Below are 24,454 nucleotides of genomic sequence, written 5' to 3' on the forward strand. Positions count from 1 at the left end.
CGGTCCTTTCCCCCTGCGGAGGGTCTGAATTCTTCTGCGTTGTACCTCTCAATGGCACTTGTCACATCCGGTCTTATGCAGACATCTCTGTTCTAGATTTTTCCAGCTCACTAAATTAGTGATTAAATACTAGCGATTCGATGTTAAAGGAGCTATCAGAGAAGCTGTCATGGCTGTTATATCCAGCCTTACAATATTTAATGTCTAACTTAGGAGGAACCATCACTAACGATGAGAATCCTGTCTGTTAGTACGTCACTGAGTCTGGTTGTTTTTCCTGAGCAGGATGCAAGGGTGACTTCTTTCCTGGGTTCTTGTCCGGATGGATTTGAAGAACGAAGCCACAGACAAAAGGTAGTAGATGAAAAGGGTGGACATTTATTGGAAGCAAGTACAGACTCCCACGTAGGGAGGGGGTCCTCAGGGGGTAACCCACCAAGCTCTGTTTTTGCTAAGGTTTATGAAGGCTGCAGTTCCTTGTCTCTTCATACTGCCTTCCAGTTGGTAGAACAGCAGCTTCAAAGCCCAAACGCACGCCATGCTCCCCTCTTTCTCTCCCCCTTCAGTGGTAGAATTCTCTATCTCCTGTTTTCCTCTTTCTCCCATTTGTAGGCATTTCTCCATCCCCTATGAAAGTTTGTTTCTTTTTTCTCCCCATACCCTGTGGCTTTTCCCTATCTTGGGTGAATGGCTGTCTTCCTCTCCCCTTATCCTGTGGCACCTCTTTACTCTTTCAACTCTGTGAATATATGCCTTTTGGCAGCCCCAAGCCCTCACCTATGCAGTCCTCCCCCATGGATCCTCTTTATTCCTAAATCTCCCTAAACCTGCCTATTTTATCCCTAAAAACTCCTTTAGGAGGAACCATCACTAACAACGAGAACCGTGTCAGTTAGTATGTCACCACCTTAGTCCAAACCACCATCAGCCTTTTAACTGGCTTCGCCATGTCCACCTTGTGCCCAACCTCCAACCTCCACAAGACAGCCAGGTGATATTTAAAAAATATAAGTCAGTTCTCATCACTCCCTAGTTTGTAATCTTCCAAACTTTCTATAGAGGAAGAGCTTAGAATGATAATGTGCTGGAAAGGAAGGCTAAGAGAATTGTCTCAATGCTGTATTTGCACACCAAGAACACTGCTTTTTAATCGGAGTATACATGGTTGAGGTTGCTTTACGATTGCTAAAGTATTCCCCAAACCACACGACTGCCAGTACCTGATTCTGAGCTGGAGTGTGTTTAAGTGGGAAGAATCAGGAAGGAGGTGGTGGCCCCTGCACGTCTGGGCCCTGCCTTGCTTTGGAATCTACCAGAGGGCGCTCTCTCTTGCTACCTCCTCTTCTTTCTTTTGCATCTGTTCCCCTCCTAACCCTCAGATCAGCCTGCCCCTGCCTTCCTCCCTCTTCCTTCCTGGGAGGTACTTCCTCAGGCTCGATAAGGACAGGGAATTCTTGGTTGGCTTCCTCGGCCTTGTTCCTGCCTGAGGGGGAAGTGAAAACAAGCCCTGTGCTACATATAAATGAGAGGTGTGGAGGAGTCATACTCTGCAAATACAATGTTTCAGGGCTGAATGAGGGCGATTCCATTCAGGCAGGTGACAGAGCAGCATCATTTTCACAGGTGCAAGAAGAAATTCTTCTCAGCTTACACAGAGAACCATTTCTTTAATGACTTAAAGGAATGAAAGAACAGTGTCTACACAGCACCACCTACAAGAATTCCGTGCACATTGTTACTGGGAAAAACATTTGCTTCTCATGCTTCATGTTGGAGGGAGGAAGAGAAGAGATAAGCTAATTCAAGTGCTACCCACCTCCAAGCTCTGTGTCTGTTCCTAGATGAGTCTTGAGTAGCTGCTCTGCTGAGACATCCAAGACAGTAAGATTTGTGTGTGGCTACAAGGTGTTTCTACGACAATTCAGTGAACTTGTTTCAGACTGAAATATTAGCTGCCCTTCCCTATCCTCATGGATCCTCACGTTTTCTCTGCATGCAGGCCTGTCAGCCACACAGGGGCTTCCTGTTTGCATTGGGGAGACAGTTTTGGATCAATGAGAAGCTAAATGTTTAGCAGAGGTAATAAGACCAGAGCTTTGCTGGGGTGAGAAAAAAAGGACCCATCTGCATCGTACACCACACTTGGCCTGGCCTCGCAGGGTCAGTAGCAGCCTGTGCACCATACTCAGAGCCTGGCAACAGGATGAAGAAAAGTCAGAAAACTAGATCTGCTTTGTAAAAAACAACGGAACTGTCAAGTTTTCACTTGGGGGCTGGTGGCTATCAGCCCAAGGCAAGGAGGGCAGGGGCATCAGTTAGGAGCTGGTTGTGTGCACCTGAGTAGGGAAGGGGACTGGCATTTGCCTGTCTCATACTGGCTTTTTCTGACTCCTGACTTTTATTTTTCCGAATGGCAATCTCTCCAAGGTACCTGGGCTCCAAACATTTTAATTATTTCCGAAAACTTGGAAAACCTAGCTATGCACATATAGGAAAACAAGTCACCCAGAGTCCTGCTATCAGATGGTCAGTGCGACTGCTTGATTAAATTTCCTCTTTCTTTTTCATAGTTGAGGCTATACTGGATATAATTTTAAGGCTGCATCTTGCTTTTTTCCTGCTTAGCTCATGTTATCATAAGCATTTTCCCATATTGTGAAAAATTCCTCATGCAATAATGTGAGGGGAAAAATGTATATTATTAGATACTGATGCAAGAATTCCTTTTAGGGAAAAGCGTGCCTTTTTTGAGGAAAAAGCTCTGGGGAGAAGCATGAGGAATACTTTGTCAGTTGTTCCAGGGAGTGGAGGGAGCAAGACTGTGAGAGTGAGATGGAGCAGAGGTGCAGAGTCTGGACCCCTTCGCAGAATCTCACAAAGACAGTAAATCACCGGAGTCATGAAATGCCTAGTGGAAGTGGGAGCTGGGTTCAGGCAGCCCTGGGCAGGGAAGGAAGCTCTTGGTCATCCACACAATTAATGGGACAGAACTGCATTTTCATAAATGGAGAATCAGGGCATGTTAATCAGATACCTGAGAGACCAAGGGAGGGGCCTCTTAAGGTCCCGAAGCTGATATCAGGTTTATATTCATGACAAGTCTTCTGGTGGCCTAGTGTTCCACCAAACAGCAGCAGCATTTAAATAAGACTTTGAGCAACTTTATGTTTGGATTATATCCTTGGACTTGAAAGCACTAGGTCAAACGGTACAAGCATTTTGAAGGAATCTGTTACATTAACACCTGTTGTCTCAAGAACGTTGGGAATTTATAGGCCTAGAGGCAGCGGTGCAAAGCCACTGCTCTGTATCCTTGGCAGCACTCACTTGCTGTTTATCTAGGATGAGCTCCATATACCACTGCCTCCAAGAACCTTTTATCTGCTCAAGTAGAAGTAATTTGTCTTATAAACCATGTAATGTCCCACATTCACCCTTATAAAGGCAGTGACCATATTCTGTTTTATATTACCACTAGATATCCGGTACATGAAATTGGTGCATGGGGGCGGGGGCGTCCTTCAGCCCGGCCTGCACCCTCTCCAGTCTGGGACCCCTCGGGGGATGTCCAACTGCCAGTTTAGGCCAGATTCCTGCCTGATTGCCCCTAACCGCTTCTGCCTGCAAGCCTGATTGCCCTCTAACTGCTCCCCTGATGGCCTGATCACCCCCAACTGCCCTCCCCTGCCAGCCTGATTGCCCACAGCTTCCCTCCCCTGCCAACCTGATCACCCCCAACTGCCCTCCCCTGCCAGCCTGATTGCCCACAGCTTCCCTCCCCTGCCAGCCTGATCGCCCACAACTGCCCTCCCCTGCTGTGACCCGCCTCCTCTGCGTGAGTGGCAGAGATGGTAGGTCTGGCCTCCATGCCACGCAGAACTGCGGGACCCCCAGGGCTCACTGCACAGAGCGGCCGCTGGGCCCCGCCTGTGCTGTGTGCACAGCCATCTTGTGACGGCCATCTTGTGATGATGTGAGGGTGTGATGCCACCTAGGCTATTATTATTATAGATTATTAGTATACTTATCTTCCCCTTGGACTAGACCATAAGCAGCTTACAGGTAGAATCTGTGCCTTCTTTGCTTGCTGTGCAATAAATATTGAATGAGGGCAGAAGTCTGCATATCTTGAAAAGAGTGGGCATCTGCCACTCTAACCTTATGTCTCCTGACCCAGATTACTAAGAGAATCAGGTTCTAAAAGGTGTGTGACTAATTCAGTGAACACTGAGATTGTCTCTGGAGAACTCTGGGAGCAGGAGAAGTGCTGGAAAGCTGTAAATGGGTGACCAGTGGTGTGATGCTCAGAAATGGGCAGAAGGTGGCTGAGATGGGGCAAGATTCTAGCATGGGGCAGGGGGAGGAAATTATTTGAGAAGAGGAAGCTGTGACCACCAGGAGTCAACAGGGGCTCCATTCAGACTGACCTAATTCCTTCTGCTGCCAGGATCATGGTTGTGACACATCAGGGAAATGAAAAGGGCAGGGAACTTCTGGAACCTCAGCAAAGTGTTGGCAATTGTTCTTATGACACGCCTGAGATGAGGTGCAAAATGGGATTAGATGTAAAGGCCAGCTGGTGAATCCATAGCTGCCTGAACAACTCTGCTGGGTAAGTTCGCAACATTACAGATCAGTGGCTACATTTTAATGTGGATAGAGGTTATTAATGGTGTTCCTCAAAGCTTTATTTTTATCTCTGAATAGGCTCATAGTTTTATCAGTCACTTGGAAGAATGTGTAGAAGGAGGGGAGGTAAGTCATGATCAAATGAAGGTTTGACTAAAAACTGGGAAGAGGTGTGAATATAGAGGAAGACAGAATCAGGATCCAGGAAGATCTAATGAATCAGAGTGCCAGGCCAAATTTCATAAAATAGAATTTAATTTTGGGTCTTTCAAAGCAATTGCATAAGTACAGAGTGGGGGACATCGAATTTCAGGTGGCAGGATTTCTATGGGACACTGTGTGGCAGCTAAACATTCCCATTTGATTCATTATCCCTATCCAGAAGACAGGAGATGATGGCCCTGCCGCGCTGTGCCAGCCCAGGCATACCCTGATATATGACATTCAGTTCTGGGGCCCACCAGAGAGGGACAGGGTGATCCTAGACTTCCTAAGGAACAGTTGAAAGAAGAAGAAGGCTAGCCTGAAGGATTGAAGACCCAGAGATACTTGAGAAATAGTTTCAGGCATCGGGAGAGGTGCCATTTGGAAGTGTGCATAAACTTATTTTTTTATATATATATATATTTTTTTAATATATTTTTTATTGATTTTTTTACAGAGAGGAAGGGAGAGAGATAGAGAGTTAGAAACATCGATGAGAGAGAAACATCAATCAGCTGCCTCCTGCACATCTCCTACTGGGGATGTGCCCGCAACCCAGGTACATGCCCTTGACCGGAATCGAACCCGGGACCCTTCAGTCCGCAGGCCGACGCTCTATCCACTGAGCCAAACCGGTTTCGGCCATAAACTTATTTTTGAGAGAGGCAGTATGGTGAGTGGTTTTGAAGGCTACAGTAATGTGTTCATCTTCCATGTTCTTTTGTGTTATGATTTTGCCATTCTCCAATAAAGAGGTGGAGTTTAGGTGTCCTCCCCTTGAACCTAGGCTGGCCCTCCCTGGGGCTTACTTTGACCAAGAGAATTTGGTGGATGTGCTTTTGTCTAACTTCTGAAGCTGGGCCTTAAGAGGTATTTAACTTTTACCTTTGCTGATTGAAATGCTTGCTTTGGGGGTCCAGGTGTCATGAAAAGAAGCACAACCTAGTCATTTGGCAATAGCCACAACTTGGTTGTCCTTGCCATGGTTCCAGATGTGTGATCCTGGACATCCCAGTTCTAGCTGCCATCACAGTGCCATCTGTCAGGTCCTGAGACCTGATGCCAAGTGGAGCAGACCTATGCACAAACAAGCCCTGCTGAAATACCTGATCCACAGACTTCTGAGCGAATAAAATGGACATTGTTTTAAGCCACTAAGTTTTGGAGTGGCGCGTTATCCAGTAACAGGTAACCAAAAACAACGATTGAGAAGGTAGACTGTGGAGCCAGACTACGTGGCCACCTATTAGCTACTTGCTCTTGAGCAAATCATTCAACTTCTTTGTCCCAGCTTCCTCTTCTGCAAAACAGGGAGGACCTACCTCATGTGATTACTGTGGGTATTAAATAATTTATTTAATGGATAAGAATCACTTGGGACAATAGTTGGCCCATAAAAACCCCTCAAGGAGTAGACCTAGAACCAAGGGATAAGAAGCTGTGAAGATACAAAATAATTTGACTCTATTTAAAAAATAATCTCTAATGGAATTGTCTAGCTTTGGAGTAAGCTGCCTCTGGATTTGGTGAGGTCCCCTTCCCTGGGCAAATTCCAACACGAATGGGTGGCTGCTTGTAGAGTTTGGGATCGATCGCCTGACAACCTTTAGATTTCATGCTCCATCTGGCCTGTGTCTGTGATGAAGAGGCTGCTCAATGTGCTTAATACCCTTTTCTTGAATCGACTTGAGCTAGATATATAAAAGGAAGTACTCATTGGCTAAATCATTACAATTTTGAGATTACCCAACATATTTTATTTGTCATAATGTTTTCTCATCAGCCATGAATATTCCTGAACACATCTTTTTGAGGTCAGCATTACCACTTCTGTAAGATAAAGGGCTAGACACAGAAAAACAAAATGGTTTATGAATTATTGAATGGGCTGCTTACAGCATCTTTCTGCTTGTGAATTCAAGGCTGGAGCAGAGCCTGAGACACTCAGCTTCCGTGCCCAGTGGTGTGGCACAAAGACGGTTCCAACCTCCCCAAATGCAAGGGCGAAAGGCGCACAACAGATCTTACTGCACTCATCTCCAGCTTCTGGGACAAAGAAACAGCCCGACTTAGGCCCTGAATTACAGGGGTTCAGGAAAGGAGGGTTCGCCCATTCCACAGAGGACAGGAGGGCTGGAATAGAAGCCTTCGGTCTGATAGGATCTCATAAAATGTCTTGAGTCTGTTCCCAAGGGCCCTGAGAGATAACAACCCCAAGTCATTTGCCAGGCCATTGTAGGGCAGGGCGTAATTTAGAGAAAGAGAAGCAGGAGGTTCTGGTGAGCAAGGCTGGGGACCTTGCTCCCACACAGGCATCAAAGACAGTGACCTTGGGGCTCTCAATTAGGACAGACTGACCCAAGAAACAGGGACAGGTGGTCACTTGGCTACTCACTCTGAAACCCCACATGGGGTATTTTAATAGTGTTCTCCATCTGTCCAACCTCAGAGTTAATCCCTTCCTAATCTGAGCTGTAATAATTGGGTAATCAGACAAGACACTCCACAAAGCACAGGCCATAGTTTTGCTGTTCTTTTGGCTAGACTTTCCTTTTATTGGAGCAAAGTATAGCTGACCTAGAAATTTCCTGTTTGAGCTTCAGTCTTCCGTTAAACAAAAGCAGACACTCCTAAGAAGCATGAATGTTTAGCAAGCACAGCCCTCCTTCTCGAGGGTAATTTCAGTCACTGCTCCCTGAACATACATGAATGGGAGCTGCTAGGAGGAAATCACATGATTCTGCTTTTTGCTGCAAACTAAAAAAAAAAAAAAAAAAAAGAAAGAAAGAAAGAAAGAAAGCTTCATGGTTAGCTATGGCTAATGAGCTCACTGGTGTGTGTCCAGGAAACATCCCAGAATGGATACATCTGCTGAGAGTTCCATCTTTTGAAAAAAGGCACCTTGTGGTGGAGGATGGTGAATGAAATATAAATGAAAGCTATGTGGAGCCAGATCAGGGCCTGAACCTAAAGCACAAGAAGAAAGCCCCGTAGGGGTTAGGATCTGTGACAGAAGTAAGCCTGGCTATTTGGGGATTAACCCATCTTGGGGGAAAACATGGATATATTTTTCAAAGGAGAAAAAACTCACACCCAAGCTGCCAAGGCCTGATCACACTGGTCTGGCACCTGGGCGGGGTGGAGCCAAGGTGGTGTCCGCCTTCAGCTGGAGGGTTTCACGATGAACCAAGTCTCACGCGGACAAGTCTCCATCACAGGCCGGCATCATGGTTCATTCATGACAGTGCCCGCACACAGTAGACGCTCAGTAAACGCTAATGGCCCCAGCTAAGGCAGCAAGGAGGCCCATCCTAAGATACTCTGGAGGTGGCAGTAAGCAGTCAGGTCCTCAACTTAGTCTATTTCAAACATTCACTCGATGAATTTCTTTTCTTTTAAACAAACAAACAAAAATGTTCTTTCCAAAGGAGAAGGCTAAAAAGGACATGAAGAGAGCTGGGGACTGGCACACCGAGGTCACTGTGCCGTTGGTGGGAGGGGGAGCACGAAGGGAAGGGAACCACGGGGATAGGAAGTGCTCTTTCCTGCTGTCTGAGCTGCAGCAGTCTGCTAGCTGTCTGCTCTGACCTACAAGGTGGTTTTCAAAATTTTTAATTTGCTTAAGACAGGGTCATTTAAACTTGAAGAGCCACGCTCCCAAACTAAGCGATAAATTGAAAAGACCGTGTGCGTGTTTTTGTTATTGGCCCAGACTACGTAAGACCCCAACACGGTGGCGAATGGGAGTTAGAGAGGAAGAAAGAGCACAGAGGGTCGTTAGGAAGGGCTCTGCTCCTGGGCCTCTGCCTGGGTTAGCTCCAAAGGGTGGGGGGGGTGAGACCTCCCCTCCAGGGGCTTGAGTAGCTGAGAGCAGAAAGGACCATGCTGCCGTCTGTCTGAGCCCTTGTGTGTGTCTCCTGTGCCATCATGGCAGGGGCCGGAGAGGGGAGGCTACAGCATGGGGCAGGGGCGCAGCCAGAGTGGTGTGGGAGAGCAAGGGGACTTTCTGATGTCTCTGAGACTGAAGTTGAAGTAACTGAGGAAGGGAGCCAGCGATCCAGAAGGTCTCATGGTTCAAGGAGAGGATATGAGACCAACAGCAACCTGCTCGTGTGGCTGGAGACCACCGGGAACGAGGAGCCTGGGCAGAGGGCCTGCCTTAGCTGCACAGGGTGGTTTGCACACACTGCCTGCTGGGAGGGCTGGTTACACTTGCTGCTGCATATCCAGAAGCAGATACAGAATAGAGTTCCTTGAAAACGAGCAAAAGTACACCAAGGGAGTAGGTACCTGGGCTCTGGGTCATTTTTCACAGGCCCCTCCGGGCTCACACCCTTGAATTCCTGCGCCTTGCCTACTCATTGACACCTGTGGGCCCTCATCTTGGACTCGGCTCTACTTTGCATCCCTGCTAGGATTAGCTGATCCCCACTGCTGAGTCTGGTTGCTCCCCATTGTGCACTCATCCATGCCCAAAGCCCTGGCATCCTGTTCACATGCCCTCTGCTATCTGACCTCATGCTGCTCTGTTTTTGGCTTCCCTATGCCCACCCTGGTGCTGACAGATTGAAGAAACCCCGACCCCTCTGCAGCCAGAGAATATATTCTAAGCATAGCTCTAGCCAAATAGCAGACCCGTGATTATGAAGCAATATGGTTCTCAGGCCACTCTGACTTACATGCAGGAAATAGAACAACAATATCCACAGTGGTTCTTTTGCTGTATCCTATCTGCTACATGGGAATTCTGATACCACCTTTACGGTCCTCCTGGGCAATCCTGAGAGATATGTATGCCAAGATCTAGTCCTCTTGGCGACCACCATTTTCTTTCTTGTTTACTCTGGCTGGCAGTGATACTGTCCTCTCATTGCTGGCAACCGGGAAGTTCATCCATGACCTTGAAACCTGCTGAGGGCCCACACTTGCTGGAGCAAGTCTGAACCCACCAGCATTAATATCTGTGCCAGGGGCACTAGTGACTACATTGAAGGGACGAAGGTGAAGTGCTATCTCCATTGCTGGCAATGATGCTTGTTGGGGGTTTAATTGTGTCCCCCAAAAGATATCACATCTTAACCCCTGGTCCCTGTGAATGTGACCTTATTTGAAGATAGGGTCTTTGTGGATGTGTCTAAGATGTAAATTGAGACAAGGTGATACTGGAGTGGAGTGGGCCCTCAATCCCATATGACTGTTGTCCTTATAAGACAGACACGTGGGGTAGAGCACCAGGTGAAGACAGCGGCAGAATTGGAATGATGCATGCAGAAACTGAGCATTGCTGGCAGGAACCAGAAGCTGGCAGGGAGGCATGGAGACTGCCCGGTGCCAGCCCTGCCAGCTGCTGCATGGCCTGCGCACACACACCCCCCCGCCCCCCGATCCTCCAGCATTACAGAGAAATGCTCACCCTGCTTTTATTTGGTCCTTTATTGCACCCCCCCCCTTTCCCTAGGATTCAGATTCACACTCATGGGGGCCAGGCCAAGGTGACATCTTATGAGTTGTGACACCTGCTGGACCAGAACAGCTCATGTCCTGAGCTTCCCGGTCACCCCAGAGCCAGCACGGAACTGTCTCTCCAAGATGAGCTCTCCCCTCAGCAGCCTCACTGTGCCCCAGGGTTAACATGTAAACTTACAAGTCATGTTGAGCTTTTTACACTTGCATGTTACTAATTAGAAATTAATTTCTCCTGTGAAGAAAACATATACCCAAAACAGCTCTTAGCCCACAGAGAAGCTGAGGGTCAGGAAAAATCAGGAATCAAAATCTGCAAAAGAAAACAGAAACTTCAATTTAGCTCAGGGCTGACTGCGCTTAGACCTCTCTGGTCCTCACCCTGCCCACCCTGGGCTAGAGCCTTCCCAGGAAGGAGGGTATAGGAAAGTGCCATAGCATTGACACCCCCCCCCCCGGCTAGGCCCCCTGTACATGTGTCCACTTTACCTTATGGTCTCAGCTTGTACAGCCCACAGCATCCCTCAAAGGCAAGACAGGCCTCAGATATGTGGACAGAGTGGACTTGGGAGTGAGTGTCAAGGTTAGCAAAGCTGGGGCTCTCCCTGATTGTCCTCATAACAGGGACCTTGGGTTAGAGGACATTTGAGGGTCCTCACTGGCATCACAGTGTCTACAGCTCGCCTTGGGTGATAATCATGGCCAGGAGGGTGGAGATGGGCAGGAACAGGGAGCTGGCCTTATTGATTGGGCTGGGGTCCAGAGCAGGTGAAGAGAGCTGGAGACAGGAAGTGTTGATCCCAATTCAAGCATCCTTTCCAAACTTTGCTGATTGAGCATTATCCCCTTAAAGACCTCAGGCAAATTCCAGGAAAGCCAGCAGCCTCCTTTATGGCGATGCTGTGGCACAGGGAATTCCACAGCAGCAGCCACACCATGGCTCCAAGGGCAGCTGCTCACCAAGCCTTTTCCACATTATGTTCTGAGTGGTTTCCCTCAGCTAGAACATTCCACTCAGTGAGCTTAGGACAAAGGCAGGGGCCACACTGGCTGAAGACACCCTGGAAAAGGAATCGATGATGATAAGCTCTCTATGATTCCTCCTGTTTCTCTTTTTTTTTCCTTGCTTTGATTATCCTCCTCCAGAGACACTAGCTACCCAGAGAGAAAGGCCCGACGGAACAACAAACCCTCCCTCGTGCCAAAAGAGAAAAGCAGGCACATGTCTCCAGCAGGGCCCACTCGCTGTTTGCATCTGTGACGCATGCTGTCATTTCAGAACAGCTTTTTCCTGAAACAGTTCCTCTCAGCCCCTTTCTCTAGCCATTTCTTCTCAAATTTTCTGTTCACTGTTTAAATTGGGGCAGGGTGGGGCAGTGGCAGGGGAGGGGAGAAGAAGGAAAGATGAAACTGTAACCCAAAACAGGAGGCATTTCTGGTAAAATTTTCTTCACTGTCATGATCTGTCTTTCAGGGAAAAAGAAATCACCATTTTGTGCAAATGCAATCGGCTTCCCCACGCTTGACAGTGAAGAGCAACTGAAGGTGCAGGTAAACCTTTGCACTGGTTTCTAACAATAGCCTTTTACATCAATCTGCCACCCAAAGTTTGACTGGGGCCCTCCTCCCTTGTCCTCCCTCCCCCCACCCCCAGGTGGGGCTGAGAGCTACTGTCTGCCAGGGTCCTTGTAAACTGGCCTTTCTATGGTGGTCTCTATGAAAAGGACCTTGGGTTGGAGGACAAGGGAAGGTCCTCACTCACATGACAGCTTCTAAAGCTCCCCCTGCCCTGTGCCTCCAAGTCTTGATGGTTCCAGGAATCTTCACATTCTTCTGCCTCAGGGCCAGTGACTTACCATTGCCACCGGCACCTTCCCCAGAATGAAGACTGCTTTGTCCAGTTCTCTTTGTTTGGATGTCTATGTCCCAGGGGAATGATATTCATCCCAAAGTCCTCGCCAGCTTTCTCCCCAGGGGGCTCAAGGATTCTCATGCAAATAGCCTGTCCTGCTAGGTCAGAGCTCCCAGTGGATGAGCAGGTTCACCTCTCAGCTCTCTGCTCTGGGCTGGAGAAGGGGAGATATTTATAAACTCCTGAATCTTCCTGGATCCCAGTCATAAACTCTTCCAGATGACACAGTTATGTAGTAACACACATAGCTAAGCAATTGTATGGTGTGTATAAAAGAATTGAAAAAAATTTTCGACTGTCCTCAAAAGGTTGTGGAGAGATAACAAATGAATTTCTCTTTATAGTTCCTAACACCTGTTCTCTCCCCAAGGCAGTGAGGCACCTGATTCCTCATGGTAAGTGGTCAACTAGAATTGGGGAGAGCCTCTCTCTGGTCTTAGCCTCACACCCTGTCTGGGAGGTGCCGGTTAAGAGTGGGAGAGAGCTGATTGGATTACAAAGCTGGGAATAAAAACCTCTCCTGAACCTAAACTCACTGATTTCTTAGTTTTATGAAACAGTGTTCTTGAGAAACATCATCAGGAAAGGGCAAGTATATAGGTAATAAGCCAAAGGCCAAAATTCAAACCAACTGTTCCATGCAATGACCGACGGATTATTAGCAAAACTCCAGCCTCAACTGATATAGCAACTAGGGTTTCTGGGTGTCACGCAAGTAGCACACAAACATGAAGCTCAAGATGATTCAGAAAAATATTGATATCTGTATATATGTAACATTACATATCCTATATAATAAAAGCCCAGTATGTAAATCATCTGTATGGTGGAACTACCAGTTCAATGACTGGTGGCTTTGATGCACACTGACCACCAGGGGGCAGATGCTCAATGCAGGAACTGCCCCTATCCTGTAGGCCCCAGGCCAGCCTAGGTGGATGTCAGTGGGGGTTGGGGAGACTCCAATCGCCCCACCAGTCACCCCACAGATCAGCCCTGATCGCCAGCCAGGCCTAAGGACCCTATCCGTGCATGAATTTCATGCACTGGGCCTCTAGTTATTAAATAATATTTAATAAATAGTAATACATAATATTATTGCACTTTAAAAATATCCAACATATAGAAATTATATGCTTCTTCATATATATGTATGTTTGCTAATAAGCCCTCAGCTAGGATCATGAAGTCAGGTGTCAGGTTTACAATTTAGCAGTCACTCTCTAAGCCAGAGCACAGAAGAGATTCCCAGATTGGGTGGTTCCCTGGGATAGTTTTCCTTTTCCCAGATCCAGTAGCTGCAGAGACTCATGGGCACTTAGGGACCCTGCACAGCGGGGAAGGCAGCTGCAGAACAGACACGGGGCATTGAAGGAGGTGGCAGGAGCAAGGTCAAAGCAACACCCGTGACCTGCTGGATGGAAAAGAGGGTAGATTCTGGATTCCAAGCACCACCCCTGGAGTGGACCTGAGACTCCATCTTCAGCTCACTCTATTGCGACCACATGCAGACTGGGCAGGGGATTCTGTGACCTCAGCCCCAGTAGCAGGAGTCTGGGATAAAAGCCAGGCTTGTCCCAAAGGACCAGTCAACTTCCATCCTCAGAACTGTTGCACTTTCCTTGCAGAGAGCTGCTAATGGGTATTTGATGGCTGTTGTTTTTGCAGCAAGAATCAGGACAGCAACAACAATAAGATTTCAACATCGACCTGGAGATTGTGCTCTGCACGGGACAAGACAAAGATGTAAAGCTCCATGTCTGCTGGGCTCGGTACCTGAATGTTAAGGACACACATGAAGGGCTTGGGAAAGGCACAAAGATTCATAAAGTCCAGGACAGGTGATAAGAAGACTAAGGATTTTGTGTTGGTTGGATTTTTAAAATTTATTTTTTGTCTATTTAGGGGTAATTTTGTGAAAGAGTAAATCTGGAGGCAGAATCTGAAGGTGGGTAAGACTGGATGGGATTTGAATTCCATAATTACGACTCTAATTTCTGCAGTCAGCTCAAGGCTCTGTTGCCTGCTCTTGCACACACCCCGCTCCCTCCCCCTCCCCCCTCCCGCCCCGCACACTATACAGCGCCAAGCCAAGTCGGATGGATCCTTAGTGGGTTAGGGTGTTATATAAGCCCTGGGCGGGCGGGGAATTTTTTTCTTTTTCCTGTGTGTTCCAGCAGCGGCAGCGGCGGCGGCGGCGGCAGCAGCAGCACAGAGTGGCTCAGGTTGATTTAGAATCCGGATGACAGTGGCCTGGCGCGAGCCCACAGCTGACGAAAGCTGCTTCTCCCGCTCGGTTTCCATGGAGACGAGCGAGCGCGGCCGCGGCGGCGGGGCTGTCAGCGCGCGCGGCGGCGGCGCGGCCGCGGGGGTCTGCAGGAGGAAGGAGGCGGCCGGTGCCGGGACCCTCGCGGCAGACATGGACTTGCCTTGTGATTGTGCTGCCGGAACTCCGGCCTCCGAGCAGCCGTCGGGGAAGATTAACAAAGCTGCTTTCAAATTATTCAAGAAGAGGAAATCGGGTGGCACCATGCCCAGCATATTTGGGGTCAAAAACAAAGGGGATGGGAAAGGCGCGGGTCCGCCGGGCATGGTGAGGAGCAGGACCCACGACGGACTAGCCGAGGTGGTGGTGCTGGAGGGCGGCAGAAAGGAGGAGCCGCGCGGCGGGGGCGACGGCGGCGGTGGCGGGGGTGACCGCGGCGGGGGTCGGCCGAACCCCGGCCCCCCCAGAGCCGCCGGGCCGGGCGTGGGCTCGCTGGCCAGCAGCTCTGTGGCTAAGTCGCACAGCTTCTTCTCCCTTTTGAAAAAGAACGGGAGGTCGGAACCTGGCAGAGGGGACGCGGGAGATGCCGGCAAGGCTGGCGGCAAACAAAAGAGGGGGCTGCGAGGGCTCTTCAGCAGCGTGCGCTGGCACAGGAAGGACAAGCGCGGCAAGGAGGGGGAGCGCGGGGCGCGCTCGGGGGGCCCGGCCGGCCTCGCCCTGCCGGGGTCGCTCACGGCCAGCCTGGAGTGCGTCACGGAGGAAGCGCCGCGACCCGCGTTCGCGCCGGAGAACCCGAGCAGGGACGCGCCGCCAGACCCAGCAGGTGAGCCCGGAGTGGGAGAGCCGGCGCCGGCCTCCGCCGAGCGCCCCGAAGTGCCCCGCGGCCGAGAGGCCGAGGGCCCCGGCGCCCCGACCGCCAGCGGCGCCCCGGGAGAGGACGCCGCGGGGCCCCGGCGCGCCGAGGATCCCCGGGCACCCCCCGAGCTGGGCGCTGGGCAGGTGCGGCCGGCCGAGGATACCTCCAGGACAGGTGACGTTCCGATAAAGACCGTCCCCCTTGTCGACTCCGACTGTGGCAGCGGCCGGGCGTCTGCCGTCCCTGACCCTTCCTCTGTTGATCCGCCCTCAGACCCATCGACCGATCGTATTTGTTTGATGTTTTCTGACGTGACTTCACTGAAAAGCTTTGACTCTCTTACAGGCTGTGGAGATATTATTGCAGACCAAGAGGACGAGGCAGGGCCCAGCTGTGACAAGCATGCCCCGGGGACAGGCAAGCCAGGTGTGTCTAAAAAGAACCCCAGCGTGGTGGCCTACCAAGGAGGCGGGGAGGAGATGGCGAGCCCGGATGGGGTGGATGACACCTATCTGCAGGAATTCTGGGACATGCTCTCCCAGACTGAGGGCCAAGGACAAGGCCCCCCCGAGGGACTGGCTAAGGCCGCCGCAGCACTGGACGCCAAGGGGGCTCCCGAGACCTCTAAAGACACCCGGGGGGTCGAAGTGGCCAAGGACGTGTCCTCGGTCAAGCGTAGGAGGCTCAACCGCATTCCCATTGAGTCGCAGCCCAAGGAGGAGCCCAAGCACCTGCAGAAGGAGCAGCAAGAAGGCGTCCCCAACAGTGATGAGGGCTACTGGGATTCCACCACCCCAGGCCCCGAGGAAGACGGCACGGGCAGCGGGAAGAAGGCGGGCATCTCCAGGGATAGCTACAGCGGCGATGCGCTCTACGATCTCTACGCGGATCCGGATGGAAGCCTGGCAGCCCTTCCTGCCAACGAGGAGGCGCCCTGTGTGTCTAGGTTAAAGCCCGTGTCTCCGGGCACCATCACCTGCCCACTGCGAACACCAGGCAGTCTGCTGAAGGACTCTAAAATCCCCATCAGCGTCAAGCACCTCGCCAACCTTCCGTCCAGCCATCCCGTGGTGCACCAGCAACCAGCCAGGAGCGAGGTGCCCAGAACAAAAATCCCGGTGTCCAAAGTGCTCGTCCGCAGGGTCAGCAACCGAGGCTTGGCTGGGACCACCATCCGGGCAGCGGCCTGCCACGACAGTGCCAAAAAGTTGTGAGGTCTTTGAGGCCAAGATGGATGGACCACATGTCAAGGAATACAACTTTCCCTGGTAACCACTGAAATAAGTTCTGCTTTTCCTAAAGAAAGGCTTTGAGGACCTTCTCTGCTACAGAGCCTGGACCGAGGGTCTTTGTCCCCGCTGGGGCAGGAGACACTAGAGAGGGGATCCACACTGCACATGGGAGTCTCCTCCCCAAGATAAGTCCCTGGGAATTATTTTCAAGCACTTTTTTTTTTCTTTTTAAAAATATGTTTTCTGTCTTTTTTCTTTAATGCACTGAATACTTGGAAGTCATCTTTACTTGCCTTTTCAGAAAGAGGACTCAACCAAACTGAAGTAAGTGTCAGGCCATGATGTTTGGCCATGCCAGGGTCCAGAGGTCTGGAGGAGCCACTGCAAGAACCAGAAGAGTCCTCCTCTTCCATGATCCTTCCCTTCCCCTTCCCCTTCCCCTTCCAGGGGGTGGGGTGGAGGGTGGGCAGGGAAGACCCTTTGCTGTATGGAAAACACCTAGAAAGCTGGGGACAAAAAACACCCCCAAACAACCAGAACAGGTATTACTTGATGAGCAGAGGGCATCATTGGCAGAAAATTTTCCTAGTTTCAGTTGCTAGATATGCAAATAGGTAAATATCTACCACTGGGTCAAAGAAAGAAGAGTTTTGGTTTGATCATTTGTTTGGGGAGAAAAATGCTCAGCAGAGCAGGTTTTTTCCTTTTTGTTGTTTTTCCATCCCATGCAGAAATCAGGACTGGGGAAAGATTTCGTTACATGCCAACAGACCCAACATTGCAGCATTTATCAACTGTCACTTTCTCATGTGTAGATAATGCATCTTTTACCGTTTATCCAGCTGTTAACATTTTATAATCTGTTCGTAACCTCAAGTTTAAAACCTGGTTTTATAGCTAAATATGGTAACTGTCCCCAAACCATTGATATTCTTTTATGTGCCGTAACCTGCAGCAATTCTGTTTTTGTTTTATATGGGTTCTCTGGCTTTCTGTGCACAAACAAACAAACAAAACTATTGTGTTGCTGTTCCAGAGCATTGGTTCTGCCTTGTCTTGGTAGGAGTCTGTTTCTTACACAAAATCTTGATTTTTTCAGAGATTTTACCTTTGTTATAAAAAATTTTGGATTCAACCATCCCTCAATATGGGGATTCTAACGTGAGGAACACACAACAAACAACAGTAGAAAAGTATAGTTTTTCATATCATTAGACTTCTGCTTTATAGACTTATGACTGAGACAGGTTATGTTCAGAATATAACACTGGCAAGCTTACATATCATAAACACTTTATGCCAGGATTTTTTGAAAAGTGGCTTGCTTTGTGTACATTCTCTATTATTTGAGATGAAATATTTATTTCAGAAAGGGTTCCCATATGCCTCGGTAGTTTGAATTATAAACCGAAGCAGTTCCTAGAATACTATTAGGGTCTAATGATTCTACAACAGTGTCTGAAATGCACTTCAGAGCGTTTAATCAAGAGACCAGAGTTTCTGCTAGGAAGTGACTCATGGTGTCAGGAAGATAGACATATTCAAAGGAAACTACACATGTAAATGACATCAACACTTCTATATAACTTTCGTTTTTCCAGAGATTGCCTAAGTAATGAACTGATATTACATGTTTTTTAAGTTTGTTTTCTGTAAAGGAAAGAATAAGACAAGTCTACGAAAGCCTATTTGAATAATATGAATGAAGTAACAAAATAGTCATCAAAGGAAAACAAATTTGAGGCAGTTTTAAAATCTCCATTTTAAATCTGCAGCGATTCGGTTAGAAGAGGTGGTAGAGATTTGCCAAATTTTTTGTTAGATTACTGGCTTTTATTGCATTGTGTCAGATTCTTAGTGTTATTTCAAAGTAATGTTTCATTTTCTTGTGTCTATAGATGAGGTCCTATACTCAGGCATAGCTTTAAGAACTCTGAATACATCATTAGGAATTCATAAAGCAACTCACATTCACAAGTGCTAATGCACTCAACTGTGCACAAACTAACAAAGGCATCTACTGTAAAATTGGAAGTTGAAGTATTTGAAATGTTTTCTGTCTTGAGAAGTGAATTTAAATTTGACTTAATGCTGATAGTACTATTTAGGCTCAAAAAACATTCATTTTCCACTAGTGAATGGAAAGAACATAAATTTTATTCCTAACTGTAAAATGAAGCATCTTTATTTTCTTTTTGTGTATTTTCTTGCAAGGATTGTATTTCCTCAGTGAGAATACATGGCAGAGTTATGATTGTTCATTTGTTCAGTTGTACAGGAAAGTTGGGAGTACCTGAAGTATTGATGAGAATACTGTAATAGTAAAGGCAATCTATTTATTTTGTAAGCACTGGGACAAACTATTTTTACTTTCACAGATTTGGGGCTTATTTCTGTATTTACACTGCTATTTTGTGCGTGTTTTTTTTTTTTTTTTATATGTAAGTAAAGGAAAATGGCAGCAAAGTATATTTCCTCTGACCTGTCCATTAACCATTTATACAAGATTGAAAACATGTTTTCTACTCTTTTTTCCATTTTTTTCTCTATATCTTTAAGAATTCCACATACACCAGTCAAATGAAGGATTCAGGCAATGAATTAAATGCCTTCAGCCACTTGATGGGAAATCAGGACCAGTGTAGGAAGAGGGTGTTCTTAACCTTTTCCAACCATAGACACGGGGTCAGAGCTGTTTGTTTGTGTTTTTGTTTGTTTGGTGCCAAGGGCTATTTTTATCCATTCATGTTCATGGAAAGTGGACTTTTAAAAAGAATTTTAACAGATTTCCATTTCAATGATTATTAATGCATTATCTAATTTGGCCATATTTCCTGATTTTTTTTTTTTTAAAGGAAAGGATTGGATATGGGCTGATGACACCTTTCCCGAGTATGATTCTGAGATGCTTGGCTGACTAAGTCCCTGTGGTGAAAGAGCTAGCCAAATTAGAAAACAAAAAGTCAAATCAATTGTTGGCTCTGAATTTATTGGTCAGTGTAATAGCTCTGCACAAAGACGGCCTGATTTTGGTATCTACATTACACAGACAGTACTTGAACCACTGTGCTTGGTGCTATCGGTGGTTGATGCTTTTATTCTCCCATTAGCACCAATAAGCAGAAATTTTACTGCAACATTTTGAATAATTACAAGAGAAAGTAGATCTTTATTATTTCATCTAATAACAACAATGGAATATAGGACATTAAGGATTTTTTTTGGATACCTTTTCCACAAATTATCTGCCTACTTAAATACAAAGTGTTTAACATCTACAAAGGTGACAACTTATTAAGTTTAAAGGGTTTACTAATTAATTGCAGAACTAGTTTTCAAGTATTTGCATTTAAATGAAATTTCAAATAGCCCTTTCCCCACATAGTTATCAAGGTAAAAGGATATATTAGATATCAAGATTTCTTTGAACTTTCTAAGAGTTTTCATTATTGATATCCTAGATTAATTTTCAGAGACTCTTTATCTTTAACTTTGTAGGGAGAGTTTGAGTAATGGAACTTTCTGTCTTCTCCCTTTGTTTCCATCATGTTTGCTTCCTGCCCTCAGATAACAATGATGGGATCTTTCTCATGATTTAGCGCCTTTTGACATTTGCGTTGTGGAACTCATTTCCTGGGTTTAGTTATTCTAGATTTCTCTCCTGATGATGATTATCTGGACTTGGCCCCTGTGCTTGACTGCTACTGAGACATGTTCTAGTACATTTACATATACTTTGCTACCCTTATTGTCATGAAGTTAATTTAGGAATTGTTATACTCTTAAAAATAAGGAAGAAAAAACATCACAGTCACCTCCTATCACGATTGAGGATGGCCAATTCAAAGTTCCTGGATGAAATGAGAGGAGGCACCCAAATACTTCAGTCTAATCCTGTTTCCCTTCCCCTTCTCCAGGCAGACCAACGTGTGAATAACAGTTCTTATTTAGGGATTTTCAATTCGTTACATGAAAAAATTTATGAAACAGTTTGAAACCAAAAGGCTAGTATGGCAGACTATCATTTAAAATATATATATTGATTTCAGAGAGGAAGGGAGAAGGAGAGAGAGATAGAAACATCTATGATAAGAGAGAATCACTGACTGGCTGGCTGCCTCCTGCACACCTCCTACTGGGGGTGGAGCCCGCATCCCAGGCATGTGCCCTTGATGGGAATGAAATAGGGACCCTTCAGTCCACAGGCCAATGCTCTAGCCACTGAGTCAAACCAGCTAGGGTGAGTCTGGTATTTTAATATAGCCAGTGTGGGCAATAAGAAGCAAACATTTTCCTTCATAAAAAAAGCAATGTAACATTGTCAGGTGATATGCAAATGTGGTTCCTCCCCAGGGCAGTCATTGATTCTGCTACCCCTTCCTGCTCTGAAGATTTTCTGACGGCTGCCATGGATTGCTTCTCAAAGTCTTTTCACTGTGATAATGGTTTAAAGGAGACAGTTTGTTGCAACGATAACCATGTAAATGGAATATTATTATCTCATTGCAGATAATGTTTTTAAGGAGTGACTCAGAATGGTAGTTTGATGATTATGGAAGGGAGTTTCTTCTCAAACTGAAAAAGGAAAGATTAAAATAGTCACAAAGCCTGAAACTGGGCATATTTTATGATGGATATTTACTTTAATTCAATGCAACACATATTCATGGGCATATACTGCAGCAAATACTTAATAAAAATCCATTGGAATTCACATGTAGCTATACTGTAATTGGACATATCCATTAAAAATGCCTTTATTTTGATTTAACGTTTTTTTATTTTCTTTTTTTGTATTTGTTTCCTGTAGTTGGTGGGGTGGAGCAGAATGGGGTGCGGTTGAACAAGGGTGGTATGTATTAAGCCACATAGTAGTTACAACAATGATCAACAGTTGTTGAGTACTTACTGAGTGCCAGTGACTGCTAGGAGCTTTAAAAGTCATTATTTAGGCCTCTTAAGAGCCATGTAGGTTAGGTAATATTACCTCCCTTATATGAGATCTTTAATTCATCCTTTTTGTTTGTTTCTATCCCATTCCATCTCCCCTCCCCCAATTTCTTCTAGTTTCTGGAACAGGGCTCTAAATTCTTTAGTGATTTATGATAATACCAGAGCTGAGAACTGCTTAGTGTCATTACCAACTTACTTTCAATAGGAAAAAAGCTAACCCATGTCAAGAGGCTAGAAATTGGTTTTGTGTCTGAGATGATGGTGCTCAGGTCACTGATAAGGAAACCTACCCCGTGGTGCAGTCTGTCTTCCTTTGGAGGTATCCTCTCCTTCTGGACAGAAGTATGGACAGAAATCTTTTCTGTTGTCATGGTGACACTTCTTCCCTGACAGGATGTCAGTCATTCCAAGCATGTTTCATTTGTTCTGAATGTTCTCTGTTTAGATAATAACTAGCTGGATAATCCCTTGATACAATTCTGAACTTCAGAGATAAACTGGCTTTTTCAAAAGTAGTGCATCCTACCTTCTGTCTACAGCCATTGAATCCTAGCCTATATTTTCTGACTCATTCATTCAATTAATAAATATTGCATATTTATTTTCCACCACTGTGAACTTGAACATGTTATATTAAAATAACTAACATACTGTGCTGGGATGGTGCTCTGTACTTTTCTTCCCATTGTGATCGCCAGTGCTCACCAGAAACGGGCACGTGAGTATTGGCTCCATTCTACAGAGGAAGAAAACCAGGCTCGCAAAGGCGAAATATCTTGTTCACGTCACCCACGTAATAGGTAGTGGGCAGGATCTGAGCCAGAAATCTAACTCTATAGCTCATGCTTTAATTATAAATCTTTTTTTATTCACATGATTTTGTATAACTTAAGAAACTGAGCAAAGTTCTGAACTGCAAGAGCCAAGCCAGATATTTATGATTGTTGATACCATTAAAATAATGACTGTTTTAGCTAAAAGTGAACTTGTTATTTAAAAAAAAATTACTTGATGGCTGTATACATGCAGCCATCAGGTTTTTTCTCACCTGGGCTAGCCTACTTTTGGATTATATTCACCAATTAGAATTACATACTAGCAGATCTACATACAGCTGTTATGATATAATTGCTTTGTCAATAATAAAGCAAAAAATAATTTCAATAGTGAACCTGGCAGGTTGCAACCTGAGTTTTCTTCTGCTCTGATTCTATTAAGATGCCACTCTCAGTATTTAGGGAAAGTTTGTTTGAAATTGCATCACAGTGATAATCAATGAGGATATTTTACTAATATAAGGGCTACCTACACTTGGTAAAAAAAAAATAGACCTCATTTTAATGAGATGCAGTGGAAGATTTCAGTAACAGGTGGTTGGTTATTCTATTGTGTAGTGAACTGGGGTAATTTTTGGAAATTATTTAATAATTTGGTAGAGTTTCTAATTCATGGGAGAAGATAACATTTTTTTAAACAAAATAGAACTCAGGTTACTTGTTATTAGAGACATTTAACTTGCTCAGATACACACATGGATCATTTAATAAACTCAAACAAATACTGAAAATATCTGGTCAAATTGCAGATGGGCATAGACACACAGTAAATACTCGTTAACATGTCATGAAATGGCTCTAGATAGCTTATAGGAATTACCACCCTCCTCCCCCAACTACACAGTTATTTCTAAATAAAGGAGGAGAAAGTTAACAACCTAATAACTTAAGGTTTTTATTGCTCCCAGGGTAAATTTAACTGAACATAGATGATCTGATTGATAGTAGTAGTTTTATAAAGAATATCAGGGAAATGGTTTTAATGTTATAGGCAAGGTAAATTCCTGTCATTTTTACTTGACTCCAGCTATCTACCAGGCTCATTGCTAACTTCAGGTTTTGTCCAACTTGTTTATGTGAAATAGCTCAGTGTAATATGGGGAATTGCAGGTTATTTGAAAATAATGACAAAGAAAACCCAAATGAGAAACTCCATTCTATAATTAGTTTTCCCAAAAGTCAGGCATGTCTTTGAAGACAAGCTTTTGGCTATATTATTTTTGTGCACAGGAGAAAAAAATTGTTAGTAGGTTTATAGATATTATTTTTATAATAGAATGTTAAATTCCCCCCAACATCCAACATTGTCTCCTAGAATTACTTTGTTTTTAAAACTTGTTTTAAGAAAAGATTCTAAATAGCAGTAGAGTCTTTTCTCCTTTCTCCATTCCAATGATTTAATGGGATAAATGAACCAATGTTTATATTTTTAAACTTGTAAATATTTTATTTTGCGTATTTTGTATATTTGTTGATATAATCCCATTTTGTGCATATGTATCATTGTGCATGTTTCTGTTTTTGATAGTCACTCTTCTCATGAATGTAAGAAGCTTGGACTAACAGCACTTTTCTTGTCTCATTCAAGCGTCCTAAAATGAAAATTCTACACTGCCGTTTTAACTGCTGCGTTCAATTCAGCCAATAAATTTTGTTGCTTCTTTACATTTAAAGTGAATTCTATTTGTTGTTATTCTTTTTCAGAATGAATTTTATTTACAGCCTTTTTGATATTTAGAATTTATACTAATGATGGTGGTGATGACGATGTGATGTGATGTGATATGATGTGAGGTGTGTGATTGGAGGAAAGACCAATGGGAGGCCCATATTTCTTTCCACACTTTGTAAACAAGTGAAAAAGTATTGTTGGGTTTGGGCAGTTGCCTTTTTTTAAAAAAAATATATTTTATTGATTTTTTTACAGAAAGGAAGGAGAGGGATAGAGAGTTAGAAACATCAATGCAAGAGAAACATCGATCAGCTGCCTCCTGCACACCCCCTACTGGGTATGTGCCTGCAACCAAGGTACATGCCCTTGATCAGAATCAAACCTGGGACCCTTCAGTCCGCAGGCCGACGCTCTATCCACTGAGCCAAACT

The 24,454-nt window shown here is 45.6% G+C and overlaps 1 protein-coding gene across 2 annotated transcripts; it reads left to right on the plus strand.

Moving 5' to 3' along the window:
• Nucleotides 1–14,303: 14,303 nt before the first annotated feature.
• Nucleotides 14,304–24,016, plus strand: AMER2 (APC membrane recruitment protein 2). Of its 2 annotated transcripts, none has more exons than XM_081084345.1 (2): nucleotides 14,304–15,504; nucleotides 15,676–24,016. In XM_081084345.1, exons 1-2 carry the CDS (start codon nucleotides 14,451–14,453, stop codon nucleotides 16,542–16,544), a joined length of 1,923 nt encoding a protein of 640 aa, XP_080940471.1. In that variant the 5' UTR covers nucleotides 14,304–14,450; the 3' UTR covers nucleotides 16,545–24,016. The 2 variants fall into 2 exon arrangements, with proteins under 2 accessions (XP_080940471.1, XP_080940472.1); XM_081084346.1 differs by having other exon boundaries at nucleotides 14,304–15,297.
• Nucleotides 24,017–24,454: the final 438 nt, after the last annotated feature.

The sequence above is a fragment of the Myotis nattereri genome (genome assembly GCF_964212035.1).
Source record: "Myotis nattereri genome assembly, chromosome: 2".
NCBI classification, from domain to species: Eukaryota; Metazoa; Chordata; class Mammalia; order Chiroptera; family Vespertilionidae; genus Myotis; species Myotis nattereri.